The following is a 20,215-nucleotide window of genomic DNA, read 5'->3' as shown; positions in this document are numbered from 1 at the left end:
AAGCCAATGCTGCGGTGGAATAATGCAAAGTTGAACGCAGAATAACATTCCGTTTTCTGAAAATTTGATAGTCTCTTAATGGAAAGCTTATGTCCTGATAGTTTGAGGGTTATAATCAGGATAACCGTGAATCGTAAACTGACCTAAGATTTAGCAGTCAGTCGTCAAACAAGGATGATGTTAAAGTTATATTGAAAGATATTTTCCACTTATCGTCAACCGTCAAATGGCTAAAAATTTAATCGTTTATGGTCAATGTAAACCAGCGATAAACATTTTAATTGTAACAGTCAATCATGAAAGCTATCTCTTTTCTTTCACAACCCATTATGACACTCTCAGAGGTACATTTTTTGACTAATAATCTCAAAGCGCTTAACACCGCTCATAGCGGGACGTATTTAACTGTTTAACGATAAAAACCGTCGACATTTCCCCCATATTTTTCTCATCGAATTTACATCAAACACAATAAAACCCCATTCGTTTGGCATTTTGAAGAATTTTTTCTTACTTTTTATCTTCTTGTTTTAATTTTTGTTCTAGTAACACACACCTGTCTCGCAGTTCGTTCCCTTGAAGGAAGGCTTACAGTAGCATTTATAGCCATTCGTCTGGTCAACACAGTTCCCGTTATTCTGGCACGGCGTACTAGAGCACTCATTGATGTCAACCTCACATTTTGAGCCAGCAAAACCTGCTGCACAGGTGCATTCGTGACCATAACTTGTTTCTGTGCACTTTGCGCCGTTCAGACAGGAGTCTGGGAGACAGCCGTTATCGTTCTTCTCGCATTGATTACCGCTGAAACCTGTAGGGCAGGTGCATTTGTAGGAATTGAACTCGTTCAGGCAGGTTCCTCCATTTTGACATGGTGAAGATTTGCAGTCCTAGGATATTAAATCAAGTAATGTAATTTGAATAAAGGGTGAACAGCAGACATTTAGTCAACCAATGTAACACAGAATGATAATGACATGCTTGACAAAAGGTTTGGTCGAAAGTGTCCAAAAGGTATTGTGATACATGCGAAGGAAAATCCGACGAAAACACAATGTGTTTAAAATTTATTTTATTTTTCTACTGTTCTGATGGAGCATTTTTCCTAATATACGGTTGAATAAGTTTTAACTTTTTTATGAGATATTTTCGTTGAAAAGATTTCGAATTGCTCGCATGTGGAGCAAAGTTGACATGGCAAGCCCTGTTCTTTAGACAAGTCTCCTTGTTGTAAAGCTGGCATGCCAAGTCTTAAACAAAGAATAATGGTCAAGGAAAAACCAGTCAAATGGCCAATGCACGTGTGTATGGCTTTTCATGATTGAGAGACAATTCAGGATACACTTGTCAGCTGACCGTAGGTCTCGAGAATTTTAATTTTAATAGTTATTGGACGTGCAAAAAAGCTGAAAAAGCTTTCAACTCACATTGATTTTGGATTCACAGAACTGCCCTTCGTATCCGTCGGGGCATATGCAGTCATGTCCCTCTGGTGTATCGACGCAGCTTGAGCCGCTGGCACACTTGTCACTGCTGCAGCTGCTCTCCATAACATCACAGTGTACTCCACTGTATCCCGGTTGACAAAGGCAAAGATATCCATTTACCTAAAAGAATAGAGTATTAAAGATCGATCTGTTGTACATTACTTGCAAAAACGTTTTGGACAATTTTGATTTCGGACAAAAAAGGGTCCGGAAATAAAACCTTCTGTAATTTTCAAGCGTCCAAAATATTTACAGTACAGTTTAACTCTTTTATGTCCAAAAACAAACCCGATGTGGGGCAAGGAAGGGTTTTGAAATGGGAGAAATAGTGAAAGCCATGGAAGCTGTAAGCAAGAAACTAGAACCAGATGATCCCTTTGAAGATCGTGTAGCAGATCATTAAGTCATTTTGAGCGTCAAAGCTTTTAGTTTTCTTTACAGAGCGAGCTCTAGTTGAGACACGGCTTGCGTAAAGGCTTGATAGTATTTGTGTTATTTTCGCGGCGGTGTATCTGTTAAACCTTGAGGGTGCAGCAAAACTATCATTTTTACAGATGTTGTTTCAGTCTAATTCGTGTTTTGTTGGCGTAAATTTAACTTTTTTTACGAATTTTTTCCGAAATCAAATAAAAAGTGCCCCAAAAAAAAACGTCCGAAATTTTTCACAAGTTATGTATATTTACCGTACCCAAATTCACCAGTAGCCAATCAGAAGTGCGATCTACTGTCCTGATATCCTACGATATCAAGTCACTAACCTGATATGCCACCATATCACGGTCACTTTGAAGTACAGTAGTGTTACCGTACGATGAATTGAAAAGAGGTTTTACCAATAAAACGGAACCTCGTATTTTAAATTTAGCTGGTGTTTAGTGCGGTCGTAAAAGGAGAAAAACTTTCCCGCTAAAACAAAACTTGAGCGCGCTCGCCAATTGCGCGATGTTTGCTGCTGAGTATTGAGACATTCAGACTGAAACAATGGAGTCGGAATTTTTTCACATTTTTCGCTAAATTTGGATTTGGAAATTTAAAGAATACTAAGAATGAAACTCCAAACAAACAAGTGGGAAAAAAGGCAGAAGAGGAACTTGTTTAAAGTGTTGAAGACCAAAAACGTATTAATACAAGCTAGCAGGTCAACACAATTTGTACTACGTACATGTACCTGGCAAGCATGGCTTCAACAGAGCGATAAATATAACCGGATTTTTGGCTGAATTTGGGTACGGTAAATACCTAATCGTACCTTTTTGGTACGCTTCGGCTGCATATCAGGCTCGTTTGGTCTCGCCATGGGTATTTTAAATATTTTAAATACGAACCATGGCTCGACCAAACTGGCCTGATATGCCACCGAAGCGTACCAAAAAGGTACGATTAGGTATAAATAGTAACTTAAAGTGCACGCGATTTTATTCCTATGGAAACAAGAGGCAATTCAGCAATTTAAACAATATAACACCAGCTATTTTAATGATTTTCACGAAACCTATAGAGGGTGAGATATCGTTCCATATACCTTGTCAACACAAGTTGCGTCTTTAGCACACGGACTTGACACACATTCATCTCCTTCCATGTCACAGTTGGCTCCAGTGAATCCTGGTGGACACACGCATCTGTAACCTTCTGCGGTGTCAACACACTCGGCATCGTTGTTACACGGGCTAGAGGCGCAATCTTGGATGTCTAAATAAAAATATAGATAGAATGTGTCTCATTACACTACTATTTTCTCATTGATTAGCTAATAACCTTCTTAAAAACACATAATGTGCTGAACTTGATCTAGGTGAACACAGATCCAAACTTTTATTTCTCTCTTTGATTAAGTTGCTGTACGTCAAATTTAAGGCTGTAACCATGCTCTTGTCAGAGGGATGGTCTACAGGTCTAATGACTGATAGAAGGTTAAGCGCTTTACGCCAAATATCCTGTTCCAGGCGTTTGGGGTAGTTGGGCCGGAGCAGAACGAAAAAGTAAATTAGCGCGCAAAACGGCGTTCTTCGTTCTAATGCTAGTTCTCGTGCTGCTCTCAGGCTCACTGGCCGAACCCTTGAAACAGGCTATAATCCAGACTAAAAATCGACTGGAATAAAATATCTCGACACAACTTTGTTGTTGTTTTAATGTCGTGCATAACCCTCTCTCAACAACGAATTTATGCTTAGCATTCAATGCAAATGCAGGCCTCTGCTACTTACCGATACATTGGCTTAAAGACGAAGCGCCTTCTCCATAAGTTGACTTGCCGCTGCCACAAAGTAGACAAGACGTTTGCTTTCTGGTAGCTTGATACTTTCCTCGGGGACAAGGCAGGCAGGGCTCAACGCCGGTTTGAGAATATGTACCTGGGGCACATGGCACTAGAAGAAATGAGCCGTGAATCGTGAGTGAGTGAAAGGCGCAGTGGCACTGAGGTTAGCGTACGCGAGGTCTGGATTTAAAGGAGGGCTAGCGGGGGATATTGCGCTGGTGCGGTCTAGGGGAATACCTTACAGTCAAAATACTCAGCGCGTGCCGCCTAGAATTCCGCAATAGCTTTGATTAACGGCGAACGGATTTCATTCGTTTCAAACATTCAAATTTAATTTAATTATTGTAGATCATCCAACCGTGAATACGTGAACCTGTCAAAAATTAACCAATTTGCTAGGCGGCACGCACTGAGTATTTTGTCTGTAAAACTTTCACAGTGCCTCTTTTTACCCAGGGGTATAAAGGAGTCAGCTTCTCGTTGTGGGAAACCTTACATAAATACTGGAGTAACCTGTTGTGATTGATCCACCTCCCAATCAAGAGGAAGTAACAAGTGGCTCCTTGTTGTAGAAACAGGAGTCGAGAATCGTCCTTTGGAGCAATACACTAAAATTAACAAAAGAAAAGTATAGAAGTCTAAGAGAAGCTTACTTCCGCATCCGCTGATCGACTTGGTGCCTTCTGCCAAGGTTACCGTTGAGCCGGGACACTGAGTACATGTGGTCTGACGTAAAAGAGTCTGGTAACTATTGACAGGACACGCCTCACAGTTGGCGAGGCCAGTAGGTGAAAACTCTCCTGGCTGGCAAGCGGCTATAGTGGAAATAAGAAAGAAGTATGTCTGCTAAAAATGTAGCACATTTCGTGAAACAAATATCAGTATAACAAAGGTAGCTAGTTATACAAAATCTTGTCCGTCTTTTACATCTTACTGGCTGCAAAATAGGTTTTGCGCCTCTGTCTAACGGTAGTTTACAGAGTCTACTATGAATTGTAGTCAACCTTATAAGAACTTTAAAACTCTGTTTTAATAATCGGAACCGAGGTTCCAACATTAAGAATGTTTACTTCTTGGTTTTATGCGGAACGACCGTAGTTTTTCAACAACGTTTCATTACAACAATAAGTTTTAGTTTTCCAATTCAAACAGCAAAACAGTGTAAAAATAACCCCACTTTTCACAAATTCACTGACCACTCTCAAATTGTCCTTTTGAACTCTGATTTTCTTACTATTTATTGCCTAAGGCGCGCCGATGGCGATGCTCTGTAATGTAATCTCTTCGCAAACATCATTTGAAAACCCCTCTGTTACAAAACTGGTTTGTTATACGTACCTAGACACTGTGTTATGTTCTTGCTCCCAGCTTCAAGAGTATAAGTCTTCTGGGGACAAACTGTGCACTGGCCCACTTGACCAGTGTATGTGCTGTACGTATTCAGTTGGCATTTTGTACAATTGCTTATGTTGAGGTCAAAGAACGTTCCTGGTGGACAGTTTTCTAATGGGAAAGAAGATCGATAAAGAGAACTTATGAATACTTATGAATAATTACTTATGAATAGGGGGAGCTTTAAAGCACTCTATCGGAGGCATTTTGAAATACAAGCTAAAAATGAGAGTCGAGCAACTTAAAAAAATGTCACCCTCATTGAAATTGGTTCTAGAAAGCAAGAGTTATTATCAGGGCTAACGTTGCAATGTTCAAATGAGTGAAGCAAATCCAAGAAAAAACTACTTTTGGCTCAAGTTGTCGGGAGGACAAATTAAAACAACAGTGAAATAGTGATTCCAGTGTATTGCACTTCCTAGAGTTCCCAGGTCATTTTACATTGAAAACGGAATACCTTAACGCTTCATGAAATTAACGCGAATTTTAAAAATTCGCGTTAATTTAAGTCGCGTTAATTTTTGTTAACGTTAATTTCCGCGCCGTAAATTAAGTGGAGCGTTTATTTCCGCGACCTTAATTTCTATTATTTTGGCCCCCATTTCTTAAAAAGTCCAGACGTTCTAATCTTCAAGAAAAAAGCATTATTTCATCAGGTTGGAAATCTACCGGTATCACTGAAACTGTGAACAACGCCGGAAGCGGTCAGATTCCTTTGCTTAACACCTACGTTTCAGTAAAGTATCACAAACATTGTTCCGTCTCGGATTATATGCCTAGTGTTGAAATAAACTTGTTCCTGTTGTCTCAACAAGTGTTTTTCTTTGTGAAAGTCGCGTTAATTTCCTTCATTTTGAAATGTTACCCTCTCTTTCGCGTTAATTTCTTTTATTGGGAAGTAACTTTTCTTTCGATTCGCGTTAATTTAATTCACGTTAATTTCAAATACCTTAATTAACACAAGGCAGCGTTAATTTCCTATTATAAGGCAAATGGGAAAAAAATACCGTTTTTTTTTTCAACTCAACACTGAAAAGAAACACCGCATGAACGCACAGCTTAAAAAACAGGTGCTTTTGTTACAAACACAAAGCATCCTCTGCGACAGAGACGCCTTAGATTCGGATCAACGAAAGTCCTGTCTGTGCGTAGACAAATCATATTTGGAACAAACCAGTTTGATATACTTACGACATCTTTGGCTGTGGTCCCCCGATTGATCTAAGCCCTGGTTAAGTCCATAAACGCTACCATCGATGCACACTCCAACAGTAGGAGTGTCTGTTACAGTGTTCAAAGTCATGGTCTGTGAGCTGGAAACTTGGATTGTGCTCATTGATGACGAGCTCATCGCCATGGTTACGTTACCCTCCAACGAGCTCTTAGCTTGGGCGAAGTCATTGTTTTGTGTATTCACCAACACATCCAGTTCGATAGTAATAACAGCCTATTAAAATAAAGATCTAAGTTGAAGGTTATCAGGCTATTTTGGTAGAAACACAGAATGACCCGCGGAAAAGCAATAGAGTTTTCAACTCTTCTGTTCATGTCGAGTTTATGTCAGGTAAATTTTATTTTTATTTTCTTATTTCTAGGTAGAATTTGAAGCTGAGCAACTTTAATTTGCAGAAAATTATAAATGGCGAGTTCCTGTCACGAGACTGTACAGTGGTAAAACGCCTTTGTTACGGACTAAAAGTTAAAGCATACTGGCGCAGGAGTGATATAGGGGCTAGTTGGCTGAGAAGGTATAGCCACGGCAAGTTTTAGGGTGTCCCAAATGGTACCTATTTATACAGCCAGTTTAAATTGTGAACAAGCGCCGCCCAATAACGTAACACCAGGGCAGTTGCTAGAGCTTGGGACCACGTCTCATGGATCCTTAGTTTACAGCATTATACTCACGGCCACCGCCCAGTGAAGAGCTACTACAAAGTGAGTCTCTTGGCTAAGGCAGTGGTGTACAGAACTGTGGACGTTTTTATAGCTGCATTATTCCCTGACTTACTTGCACGCTTCTTTTTCTTCTTCTCTGTGTCCTTCCACAAGTAACTCTGATATTATCCAATTCACAGGTTTTCTCCCTTTGGCAGTAATTGGGATCTCCTGCTCCGAAAATTTCGTTAATGCCGATGATGAAATTTTGCTTGGCTTGCAGTTGTACCGCGGGATCCGAGCAGTCTCCGACAAAGTATTGCCACTCCATGCCTTTGCGTGCTGCGCCAGGAACATACTCCTCTGCAAAGAAAACAAAGGTTTCGTTATCAACGAGGGCGCTCCCAGCGCTCGTTAGGAAGCTTGAAAAACAACCACGAGGAAAACGCTTGGGCTGAATTCTTGAAAGTAAATACTACTTAAGCATCTGGCTATTTCTAGTATAGACTTATTGAACTCATAATAATAATATAATAATTATGTGATATCATTTTTGACCATTCATCTCGCAGTTTGCCATGTTTAATTAAATGCTCAACGAGCCAAAGTTTATCGATATTAGACGAAACATCTTCGGATCTTCCTCGGCAATCTTCGAAATTCTTCGGGAATGTTCGGAAAATGTTCGGAAACATTCGTACGACCTTCGGACAACATTTTGAAAATCTTCGGAAATCTTTGGAAAATCGTCGGAAATCTTCGGAAAATCATCAAAAACATCGTAATTAGTAGGTTTATATAATAAAATTAATAATACATGGTTGCTTGGAGATATGAAATTTATCTTCTCGTGTTCAAATCTGATATGTCACTCGTTCGCTGCGCTCACTCGTGAGATATCAATTTGAACACTCGAAGATAAATTTCATATCTCCGCGCAACCATGTATTATCCTCTATGTATTGGCAGCAAAATAACAATAGTCTCTATGCTCTTAGATAAATATTTAAATGGTAACAATTACAAAAAAAAAATAAAAATAAAAAGTAAAAATAAAAAAATGTGTCGTAAATTTTGAAATTGAACAACCTAAGAAAACACTTTTTTAAAAAGGAACGTCTTAACTAAACTTTTAAAACTTGTTTAAGTGCTTGCCAAGCGTATGCCGCTGGGCATAAAGTTCCAATGCTTAGGTGCAGCTACTTGAATGCTCTTACTGGAAGCCAGTGGAGGCGCCCATCCCTAACTTGTTATGTCAATCTTTTAAATCTGTTTAACTGTTACATACCTGTACAATCAGGCCATGGCATTTCCTGTGACACATATGGCCGGTTGTCAAAAACTACCCAGGACCCAGTATTAAAACAGACGTAGAATTGGGCAGGAATTCGGGCAAACTCCTTTTCGATTACGCATGAAGGTGTGCACAGGTCTCCGCCATAAGCATTCTGAAACGTGCAGGATACGAGGCCGTTGATTGGTGGATCGTAGGCTTTGCATTTCACAGCTGCGGAAAAAGAAAAGAAAAAGAATCTTACGCGTTTATTTGGTTGCCTGGGTGAAACACGGAACCACCAGACGGCTGGAAAGAATTTCTGATCCGCAAAGATTGGTTTTGCTCGTGTCTGTGTCCCACTGTGCCCCTTGTCACCTCATCTATCTTACTCCGGTACAACAAGAGCAAAGCTATCAGAGTACCATAATTCATCTTTATAATACGACAATGAGCGGTTACCTAGGTGTTCATGGGTCAGTTGTCAATCAGGTCTTGGAAATTACCTCACTTTACTACTTAAACTTAATCTTTATATAGCGGTCCTGACAAGTTTTTTATTTTTTTTTTTTTTTTTAGGGGGGGGGGGGGGGGTGCGATTGTTTAGACCAATCCTAATTGTCAAGAAACACAATTCTTAAAACTGAAAAACAGCCAAAAAATTAACTGTCGACTAACAAATTAGCAAAAGATTTAACAACGGCTGACATAGTTTGTGAAACATAAACCTTACATTCAGACCCTTTTAAGAGAAACTATTGAAAATACTAGTCCGTTAAATTTTTTATTCACCTTATGAGGCATTGCGTTAATCTACTAGAAAAAGATTGGTGAAGTAAAACATATTCTCACACTGTCTAAGAACACATACTTACACGAAACAACAATTATAAATGTGCAGGAGGCTTTGTTGCCCACGTGATCGCGAGCATCGTATCTAACTTGATACGAACCAACTTGAAAGTCGGAACCGTTGATGGTCTCTGTAAAGACGGTGACATTCTTGCCGGAGTTGTCGCGGTATGTCGGCGGTGGCCAGAAGACTTTAACAGTATTGCCGCTACCTTTCTTAACGACCTCTTGGTTTTGTGGACAGTAGATTGTCGGAGGCTCCTTGTCTAAGTAGAACAAAGACGTCGACACAAAAAACAAAACCATGAGCGTATTTATTAAAAAGAAAAAAAAAACATGATTTATTCAAAGTCAGTGCATTTCATCAACCATGGCTTTTCCAGCACATGAGTACTTAATGGTAAGTTCACCACAAGCGCAATGTGCATTTCGAACAAAATAATCAGAAATGAGAAGTGTCTGCATTCACATAACTACATAAACTCGCGATGTCGTTGAACTATCATTTGGTTTTGACGCACCTGTATTCTAGCTTTCTCGAAAATAAGCCCATGGAAAAAGCTTTTGAAACAAAAGAGCGCCTGGAGATTATTATAGATAGTTAACAGTGAGACTGAATGTGTTTTATTCACTTACACCGCATTAAAATTGGGATTTACATGAAATTAAAGGTGGTTAAATCTGGTGAAAAGTTGGTTATCGAACTTTACACCATCAATTAAATGTTGTTAAAGGTGGCTAAACTGACCTTTACACTACCGTGTGTAAATGTGATTTAAAGTTGGTGTGAAGGAGTCTCTTTATCCGCCTTCACAATTAAGTGTAAAGCTGGAATAAAGGTCAGCTTTAAAAAATGTAAAGTTAGCGTTAAGCTGATTTAATTCCAAATTTACGCCAGCTTTACTTGAGCTTTACACCACGGTAAAATTACGTTTCGTGCTGTGTTAATTAAGAAAGCTACTCACCTTCAACTGTGACTGTAAAGATGCATGACTGAGAGTTGTCACTTCTGTCTGTGGCTGTGTAGGTAATGGTAGTTGTACCGGTGGGAAAGTCGTACGGAGATACAATATTACTCGGCGATCTGACCACCGTTGGGGCAGCATTGGGGTCGTGTAATTCTGAATTATCACTCACAACCGGGTCACTCCAGGTCACGGTCCTAGTTGGCCGCTCGGGGTCTGTGACGTTATTTACATTTGGCGGGCATGTTATAATTGGCGGTTGCTGATCTACAGAATAAATAATGTTTTAATAAAGATTAAATATGAAGCACGGTTGATTAAAATTTACTTAACCTTATGAAATCGTTTCAGAAGGCAAAACACAAGAAGTGTTTCCGTCAATAGGAAACGAAACACCGAATGTGTTCATATCTAAAGAAAATGTTTGGAAAAGACAGTAAGGACAAGGAATAAGCTGCTAATTAGAGAAATTATTATGCCAGCTGCATCTCTGACAGGGCAGTTAGAAACCCTTGGGTTAAAAACACCATCAGCTCTAAGTAGATAAAGCAAATATAAACTGCTCATGTCTGTTTTGTTGAACTTCTTTTAGTGAAAGATACTGCAGGGTGAAAGTTATAGTTAACACCACGTCATAGTTCACCGGACGTAATGAGAAATACCTTCACAAGTAGGAAAGGTTCCTTGCCAAGTACCATCCGCTCCACAAGTTAATGGACTATCTCCAGTCATGACGTAACCGACAACACATCTCATGATACATCCTCGTTGGTAGGGCTGTGGTGTCGTCGTACAGTCCACTGGTTCTACTGTGCCAAACGCCAATCGACGAAGAGCTGGACACTTGCGAGCTAACAGAACAAAATAAAGAATATAGATAATTTTTTTTAGATGTTTATCATTTACCTAAAAGGTCCGGAAATTTAGATTAATGGTAAAACTTGATTGGTTTGCTCGAATGGAAAATCTCTCAAATAAACTGAACTTCATGGAGGGTGTTGTAAAATTCCCCAGCAGGAATATCCGAACGGAAAATTAAAGTGTACGTTCCATTCCCTTTTATCTACCAGTTGCAGGCCTTCTGGCACTTTCAGCCAGTTTATCTGGCTACTCAAATCGGCTCTAGGCATTATGATGAAATTCTGGTAAATGGAACACGCCCATTTCCGCACGGAATTCCCGTTCTGGGTTTTTGCGTACCATTTGCCTAAGCCGTGAACCAAACGGTTCCCCTGTGTAAATGGTCAACAATAATGCCGTTACCTTTCCTTTTTTCTGTCATCAACAGTCATTAGAAATTTATAGTTGTTTTAATATGTTTTTGAGATACCTTCACAAGTGGTTTGTTGTCCTGACCATTGCCCGTCAGCTTGACATGATCTCGTGGCGCTTCCCTTCCGTTCGTATCCCACGTCACATGTAAAGGTGCATGTGTTGCTGTATTCATTTCCTTTTCCAGTGCATGTCTTGGTGCCATAAGCTTGTGTTGGCAGTACTGAGCACGTGATAGCTGTAGAGCATAATGATGAAGAGATGAGAGAACATTACGGACAATTGTATGAACATTCCGGCGTCCAAAATCCATTTTTTAATTATTTTTGGGTTGGCTGGTTCGCTCTTTCATGGGATCGTTCTCACCATCTAATCGACCGTCCCTCCGTCAGTTTCTTTAAATTGTTGGGTTGACAGGTTCGCTCTTTTATTGGTTCGTTCTTACCATCTTATCGCCAGTCCCTCCGTTCGTTCTTCCTTTAATAGTGGCTGGTGTGGTTTCTAGTTAGTGTAGTTGGCTGTTGTGGTTGACAGGTGTGGTTGGTTGGTGTGCTGTGTAGGTTTGGGTGGTTGGTTTGTTTACTGATTAGGTTGGTTGGTTAGTGTGTCCGTTGCTTGTTTGCTTGTTCGTTGATTCATTTGTGCGAATTCTTGTTTTGTTACGTTAACACTAAACATCACTAATGGCAACTGAATACTTACTCTCGCACTGTACAGCCGTGCCACTCCAAGTCTTGTCGCTCTGACATCTTCTGGAACTTGACCCAACCAGATTGTAACCGGAATTGCACTGGAATTCACAAACGCTGTCGTATACGTTGCCACATGCGGCACGGAATCCGCCATTGCTAGGTGCCACAAGTCGCTCGCATTCAACAGCTGAAAATTAAATGCAGTCCGGCAAGGTTCTATCATAAAAACTCATAGATATAGCAACAGGTTTGTGGCTGCTTTTAATTTTCTGCTTGCAAATGCTTTAGGCCTAGTGTAAAATAATTGGCAAAATATAGGCTTAAAGTACTATTTGCTGGAGTTTAGTAAATACAACTTATAAGCAAATCACTCGTTGACAATTTAAGACGTATTCTGCTCAAAGTTCGAGCAATAAGTGCAACAATTAATTACCAAAAATCTACTCATAGCACAGCAACATTTTGTATACTGTTAGAAACATATAACGGTAATTCACTGCTCTTATCGACTCCGCTATTAAATTCTAAAAAAATTCTTGAAAAAAAACGTGCGTTTTAACTAGAATATGGAAACCTCGAATTCGTTTTTCTCACACGGGGTCAGCTTAATGAGAGCTAAAATTTCAATAGGATCTTCTTTTAATTAAAATTGTGCCCATGCTATGAGGTCTTTTGGTGTCTTTATTTGTGCCTTTATTGCTCAAATATTAAGCGAAAACCGTCTTAAAATGATCATTACCTGTGCACGCAATATCTCTTGAAGGATCACCTTCAAAACCAGTAAAGCATTTGCACTGATTGATCAGAATGCTTCCTTCTGACTCAGTGGTGGAATGGGACGGACATGGGAGGCACTGACTCGGGGTCGGCCATTGTTTGTAGGTGCCCCGCATACAAGCTAAAATAAAATGGCAGCAAAAAGGTTGGACGCTGCAGAAAATGATCAATAAAGTCTTGTTTGATTGAGAGACGCTTGAGTGGTCTTGGCTATAGTAGCTAATTATAAATGGAAATCGAAATAGGGACAAAACAATCAAATGCCATGCCCGAAATGTTCCTTTGTGGCTTCAACAAGAACAATAACAACAACAACAACAACAACAACAAAAACAACAACGACAAGACTTGACAAAAATAACAGAGGCGATAACAAAGGCAACAGTAGTCGAAGTAGCAACAGCATTAAAAACAAATACCACAACAACGACGGAAAGGAAATTGCAACAACAACAACATTACTGCCGCAGACTTACGATAACAGTGATTTGGAATTCCACTGCCGTAATACCCTTGTCTGCAGACGCACTGGTATATTCCGCTGACAGTACCGCAGCCGCAGAAAGCATTTTGGTCACACCCATTGCTCGAGGTACATTTGGTGCTGCCCACTTCCATAAAAATCATGTCGTGAGCATCTGTGAAATGTTAATACAGTATTTATATTGACGCACATTAATGACGCTGCCTGGGTCGATGACTTTGTTATAGACTGTGATTTGGGGCATTTTTTTAGTTTTACCTACAAAAGTGTAATATGAATCACTTTGTCTGAAACATAATTTTTCATGGCAAAAGCATGCTGTATGCTTGGCTAACAGAACCGGACGATTTCATTTACTTTGATTCTCCTGAATTGCAGATACAAATTTTAATTGCTATACAAAAAAGTTGAACTCTTCTAATCTAGACATTGATCAGTCATTTTTCCACAGATGTAACCTGAAAATATTGAGCTACAATAACTCCGTTTTTTACAAGTATTTTTTTTTAAAAATGAAGTAATTTTTTTCCAATTTTTTTCCAGCAAGTTGACATTTCATGTTTCTTGATCTTCATAGTCTTATACCTACCTTACATTTACTATTTACTATGTAGTGAGTCTTACCTCCTCTAATGAACAATGCCAGCTCCCTGAACTGCGTGAAGGTGCTGAATCCGAGAACGAGGTCTTTCGAGGTTGCTAACGCTTCTAACTGCCCCTGACTGTAGCCATCAACCCCGACCGTGATCACGTCAACTCCGTAGGTATTCTTAAGCGTGTTCGCATTTGCCCTGGGATCTCCCGTGTTCCAGTATCCATCCGTTATCATGATGGTAACGGTATGGACATTACTTCTGCGGTGATTATTGTTCATAGCGGTTTGTAAAATGTCCGAGCTTCGCTGAAACGCGTCTTTCATATTCGTGGCAGGCGCGTAGCGGTGAGCAACATTGTACTGAAACCTAGGCTTAAACTCACACTTTTGATGCGTTAGTGAAGTTGGGTCGATATCGATATAGTTGATGTCGGTCTTGACATTTTGCCCGAATGTGATAACCGCTACACGTGTGGAATAAGGAGCCACACTGAACTCGTTCAGAAGATTTTCAACGAATATTTTCTCCGAACTGAAGCCGTAATTACTCACACTGCCAGAAACATCCAAAAGAAAAATTATGTCGGACTGACTGTTGTTGTACCTTTGTTTAAAATCTGTAAGGATTTTTGCTTCATCGTCAAAAATACTGGCCTTAACATTAACACCGCAGAAGAGCGCAGCAAAGGCTATGAAGATTAAATTACTCTTCATGTTACCTTACTTTGCACTGCCAACAGAGAATTAAGCTTTTCTTAGAAGGTATGAAGTAAAGCTATATACCCTGCAATCTATATTTACTGCGTATTACTCCAGCTACCTTACTAATTCGTTCAATTTACACACCTGGGATAAGGGCAATTTTAATAAAAAGAATTTCATAGTTAAACATAAAGATTCCTTGTTGTGATTGGTCAAAATCCTCTGATTTTATGACATATATACCCCGCTGCGTGGTATGTGCAATGACTAGCTTTAAGCCAGGCCATATTTGCCATGAAAGCATGTAAACATTGTGGACAGTTGCTTAATGTATTTATTTCTTATTGTAATGAAATAGCTTCATCATCGGCGTTACTTTAGAATATGTAGAATCCAGGGAAACACCTTCTCAATGATGGGTTTTATTTAAAATAAAAGCTCAGGGGTCGTATCGAAGGGTCATGGACAAGTGTTAGATCATATATAGTATTTTGAAGCCTATGCCATGACTACCCCCTAAATTACTCATGTTGACAGTGAGCAAAGGTGCTGAACAATCGCGGCTGACCGGTTTCCTAGCTGTTCATAGTGCCTATGCACATTTGGTTAAAACCACGTTAGCAGCAATTACTAATGTATTGTTAAAAATGTTCTATGCAACGATATTTTTTCTTGAACTCTTGTTATTAGGCTGAAAAATATACTAAAACAAACAACCACCTCCGTCACGGTGATTGTCAGGAAAGATTTACTTCCACCTCGCCACGGCAAATAGTCACCGTTATTCACAAATACTTTGATGATGGAAAGTAAAACATTATCTGTGATTCAGAACGTTTTCTCACGCCCCGCTTTAAGGCTAGGCAGTTGTTTATGCAAATGATTTTCTTGGCTCCAAGTGGACACAATAATGTTTTATCCCCTTGTAAATTACTTTCAAAAAATTTGACTTTGTTAGAACTTGGTTCAAAGAATAATTTAACGAAATGCGAAATAAAAACAAGATCAGTTGTTACAATTTCTTTTGTGGTAAAATATCATTCAAACATTTGTGCCAAGTTAACCAAAGACAAACATTTTTTTTCATAAATGTAACATAGCGCGGCGTTTTTATACCAGCCTATTTTGTAACTCAGGCGACAAATTCAGTTGAATTGCTTCAATAATAACTTTGAATCCAACTTGAATACAATAGTGGAACCTCTAACATAAATCTGAACTCCAGAAAATGAATTGAAGAGCCTCACAGCAGCCAACCAGGATTTTTTTTTTCATTCAGACAGAATATTAAGAAGAATGTTAAAAAGCGCAACATGCTGAAGACAACGTCTTCAAATTTTGATCTTTTTCTCCTTCTGAGAAAAACGATAGGATTTATGTTCTGATTCGTAGGATTCTTAAAAAATACATTGAATCCCAATTTCTCGAACTTCCAAGAAAAAACGAAAATTGGTTCGAGAAATTGGGAGTTAGAGAAATCGGTGGTAAAATGCCGGTGTTTGACTAAGTGAAGCAAACCCAATGGAAAAGACTTTTGGTTGGAGTTATCGGGGAAAAAAGAAAAAAAAAAGCAATGGGAGCTCGAGAAATCGGGGTTTCACTGTATGGCCAATGTTTATAGAAAAAGAAACTTTTTAAACCAGATAGTTCATATTCATTGCTAGCTTATCAGTTCGCCAACGTCTGCGGGGCACTTGTTGTGCTCTCACGGAACGAAAAATTCCCAACGTCAAAATTGATTTCTGTAACATCCAATAATAAGACTGAAACAGTGCCACGCATCATATGCTGACTGACACAGCTGGGGAAGTTTATTTAACTGCAAATGCCAACGTGAAGACTGGAAAGTCAGTTAGGCAAACATTGCCAATCTTGCGTCTGAAGGTTCGCAACTAAGTTTTAAAACATGATTTTTTTAGTGGATTCTCTAGATCTATTTATAAGCTTTATAGAGATGTGACGGACTTTATCTTGAGTTCCCTGATGTTCATCTCTGGAACTATTATCAGAAACAGAAAAATAGCTCAAGCTCAATATTTGTCGGTAAAAATGTATCTCGATTACTTTTTGGTAAATATTTAAGATATCCACCTGGACTTTGGTGACTTATTGTTAAATATATTCTGTGACTTACAGCGTTTTCTCACGCGTTTAGATCAGCTGTTTGGGGAACAAATTTTTCACCTCCTCAAGATAAATAAAAGAGAATTTTCTTCGATATTCTCTTTTTGATAGCTTTCAAAAGGTGTTCCATTCAGTGGCAATGAAAAAAAAACAAAAAAATGAATCGATTTTGCCCATCGACGTGCGCCTTAGCTGAATTTGGTCTTTAAACCTCTTCTGACTATTTAGTTTCAAGCAACGGATACAACTTCAATGTTTATATATGTATATAGTTTTCTTAATCCTATATTTTGTGTTGCGTTTGCCTGACTTACGTCTAATTTAAGCAAAAGGTACAAAATCATGAATTAAAACATTTATTTTCATAGTTTTAATCTCGGCCACGCTTAACATGAGATAGTTTTGCATCTTATTTTAATAATGAAGTTTTTTGTTAAATATATACTTTGATATATTTTGTTTTACAGCAAATATCCGCATTCTTGAAGGAAAAACCAGATATAAAAAGGTACGTAATTCATACTTATATATAATTCACACTTTAAACTGAAAAATTCGTTTGGTAAACATGGAAGCGCTTCTAACGCAACATGTAAGCCAGCAAAAGACCTTTTAAATCATCCGAATTGTCATCTCTTTAAGACTATATAGCGACAGTATGCAGGAGCAACCGATGAAAAGACATACGGTTAGCCGGTTGTAGTTCGACACCTATAGTTAAGGCAGGCTTTCATTACGTACGCACATAACCGATTTGACCTGGCCTTTTTTCTGCTATAATATATTATACACGAAAGGAAGTGCATAACATCAATTTTTTGTTTTAATAAAGCATTCATTTTATCGAGCACTTCCTGCTGTCTTGTGATAAGAACAGCTAGCTTGCTCACAAAAATGGCTTCATTTCCAAATCACTGCTTTTTACTACTGAAAGCATTTTATTATCCCATTCCCGCTTTATGTATATTACACCGAACAGCAAATGGTCGGTAAATAATCAGTCCGCATCCAATAATTCTGAACAGGGAGAACAGTTTTCCTATATTCTTTACAAATGTGTGATTTACTTCTCTGTTTTGCTATATTTTTTCTTTAAAATCATGAATCGTTAGCTCAGGTCTGTGTTTAATTTCCGATCCAAACAAAGGGGCACTATCACGAGAAGTCTTCTAAGGTTTTTGTGTAAACTATGATAGAATTATGAGGGTGCACTCAGTGATCACAGGGGCGGATTCAGGATTTCAAAAGGGGGGTGGATGGCAGACCATTAGGGCCTAACCCTAACCCTAACCCTAAGTGGCGGCAGACGGCGAAACGTGGCGTAACAACAACCAGACATGAGCGAGAGCTAATTTTTCTTTCTTTCTTTATTTTCTATTTCAAATAAAGTGACATTTCGAATTTTTTTTACTGAAAAATGGGGGGTGGATATCCACCCTATCCACCCCCCCTGTATCCGCCCCTGGATCAACAACAAAATCGTTGAACAACAAAATAGGCACCAATTTTTTTCTCAGAGGTGAATAAACATAATCAATGGTTTTTAAATGATTTTCTTCCAAGTAACACTGTCAAACTGGGAAATGACGTCCCGACATTTCCAAGTTTTAGTCCACTACTGTCCTATCCGTCCGTAGCCAAACCACCTTTTAACAATTTTCATGACTAATACAGTACATTTTAGCAAGGCCAGGCCACTATAAGTGGATTTCCAATTAATACCAACACCTTTATTGTATTTTTAAGTAGCACTAAATCACGGTGATGTGGCGCGATTTTGATTTAGCTAGTTGATAAAAAAGTGAACTTGAAAAACGAACAAGTTTTAATTTTCTTTGGCCATATAGTTCTCACTCAATGCAAGCTCTCGTTAAGTTGCGCCCGTATGTTACTGTTCTGGAAAACTATGCGAAATGAAATATATCCTAGTTTATTAAAAGATCATACACCTTGTACAGTTTGTAATGGAGCAAGAATTATAGTTGTCGTCGTCACTGCTAAAGACTTTGAAATTGATAATGCTAAAACTTTACTTGAGCGTTAATATAATAGCGGTAATAGCAATTTCATACTAAGCAAGAACGCTACATGATTGTGCTGAAACGCCAAAAAGAACAAAATAGCTCTACAGAAGGAAGGAAAAATGGGGTGATTTTCTGAGATTAATTTACCGTAAAACGGGCTTTAAATTGATTATATCGTCACGAAAGATTGTAGACGTATCATGCTCTTTGTCTGATATTTTAGTTTATTTCAAAATAATTAAATCGAATTAAATTGGACAGTTGTCAGTTGATTTATAGAGTTGCTTTTCTTATACTTGTAGCCGCTACATGCTACAGAAGTGCTATAAAGCACAGCAGACTTAAGGGGGCGGGGGATCTACCTGCCAGAACCGTTTAAAGTTTATATCGTTAAAATATAAAATGCCACCAAACTTACTTTATCTAAAAAAAGGGAATGACAGGTTATTGGGTACGGAACAAATGTTGCCAAAGTCCCCACTTTTGTCAAGCATGTTTTTCCACATTTTGAATTTGTCTGCTTTCAATGAAAATATTCAACTTTCTTGCAGAACACCTTTTACATTTTAAAATACTTTTAGCATCATTCCTCTTGTTTTGATTGCTTTTGTCCGGTTTCCTGACGTCATAGAAGCTGAACGGCGAGGAGGATGATTCCCTTTATTCAGTCAGTGAATAAGAAACTTATCCAAGTTAGCGCCAAGGGACACAGGGAGCCCTCACATGAGCTATGCGGATTAATAAAAAAAATCATTCTTAAGGAGGCTCGATGTAGTTTTTTTAGCCGAAGGGTGGTTGTTTTAAAACTTAAAATTATCTGGGAAGCCAATGTTCGATTTTTGCCAAAATACACTATAATGATTAAATATGACCAAATGTTAATTTTTTACCCGCCAATTTGTCACAAAGGTTGCCATAGCAACCATTGACGTTTTCTTTTGTTCTCAAACAAGCTTGATTTTCTGGAAATCTAGTTTGACTCTTGATATTCATTTTTTGATATGTTCAAGTATAGTAGATTGACTACCTGTTCACAAAATTTTAGGAAAATCTGTAAGAGCGTTTTAGAGTAAATCAAGAATTAAGTTTTTGGTATTTTCTTATAATTTCCTACAATCGGCAGTCGATATATTTTAACAAATTAAGGCAAAAAGTCTTTCGCTTTTAGTTAATGGTCTTTGATGGTGTAAGTATTTATATTTCAGTGAGAGTAACTGCGCTCAAATAATACGAAACAATTTTAAAGCGCCTATTTTATATTAAAATGGTGTTTTTCTGAAAATATCATTCTTGATTTACTTGAAAACGCTCTTACAGATTTTTCCAAAATTTCGTCAGCAGTTAGTCAATCTACTAAACTTTAATATATCAAAAAATAAACACCAAGAGTCAATCTAGATTTCGAGAAAATCAAGATTGGTTTAGAACAAAAGAAAACGTC

At 38.5% G+C, this 20,215-nt stretch overlaps 1 protein-coding gene across 1 annotated transcript in view; it reads right to left on the bottom strand.

The window, feature by feature from the left end:
* LOC144654271 (sushi, von Willebrand factor type A, EGF and pentraxin domain-containing protein 1-like) overlaps positions 1 to 14,682 on the bottom strand; it is a 29,308-nt gene extending 14,626 nt beyond the window's left edge. The window contains exons 1-17 of the mRNA XM_078514355.1: positions 13,954 to 14,682; positions 13,322 to 13,483; positions 12,808 to 12,966; positions 12,079 to 12,255; positions 11,435 to 11,614; positions 10,767 to 10,955; positions 10,105 to 10,371; positions 9,163 to 9,405; positions 8,303 to 8,521; positions 7,148 to 7,377; positions 6,331 to 6,586; positions 5,086 to 5,250; positions 4,401 to 4,562; positions 3,695 to 3,856; positions 3,010 to 3,179; positions 1,428 to 1,607; positions 557 to 890 (exon numbers count right to left, since the gene is read on the bottom strand). Coding sequence (XP_078370481.1) covers positions 557 to 890; positions 1,428 to 1,607; positions 3,010 to 3,179; positions 3,695 to 3,856; positions 4,401 to 4,562; positions 5,086 to 5,250; positions 6,331 to 6,586; positions 7,148 to 7,377; positions 8,303 to 8,521; positions 9,163 to 9,405; positions 10,105 to 10,371; positions 10,767 to 10,955; positions 11,435 to 11,614; positions 12,079 to 12,255; positions 12,808 to 12,966; positions 13,322 to 13,483; positions 13,954 to 14,638 — 3,940 coding nt within the window. The 5' untranslated portion in view covers positions 14,639 to 14,682. The remainder of the gene's footprint in view (positions 1 to 556; positions 891 to 1,427; positions 1,608 to 3,009; positions 3,180 to 3,694; positions 3,857 to 4,400; positions 4,563 to 5,085; positions 5,251 to 6,330; positions 6,587 to 7,147; positions 7,378 to 8,302; positions 8,522 to 9,162; positions 9,406 to 10,104; positions 10,372 to 10,766; positions 10,956 to 11,434; positions 11,615 to 12,078; positions 12,256 to 12,807; positions 12,967 to 13,321; positions 13,484 to 13,953) is intronic.
* Between the last annotated feature and the right edge of the window lie 5,533 nt (positions 14,683 to 20,215).

Source organism: Oculina patagonica, chromosome 5 (genome assembly GCF_052425735.1).
Source record: "Oculina patagonica isolate OP01 chromosome 5, crgOcupat, whole genome shotgun sequence".
Taxonomy (NCBI): domain Eukaryota; kingdom Metazoa; phylum Cnidaria; class Anthozoa; order Scleractinia; family Oculinidae; genus Oculina; species Oculina patagonica.
This window is presented reverse-complemented; position numbering and strand designations above follow the sequence as displayed.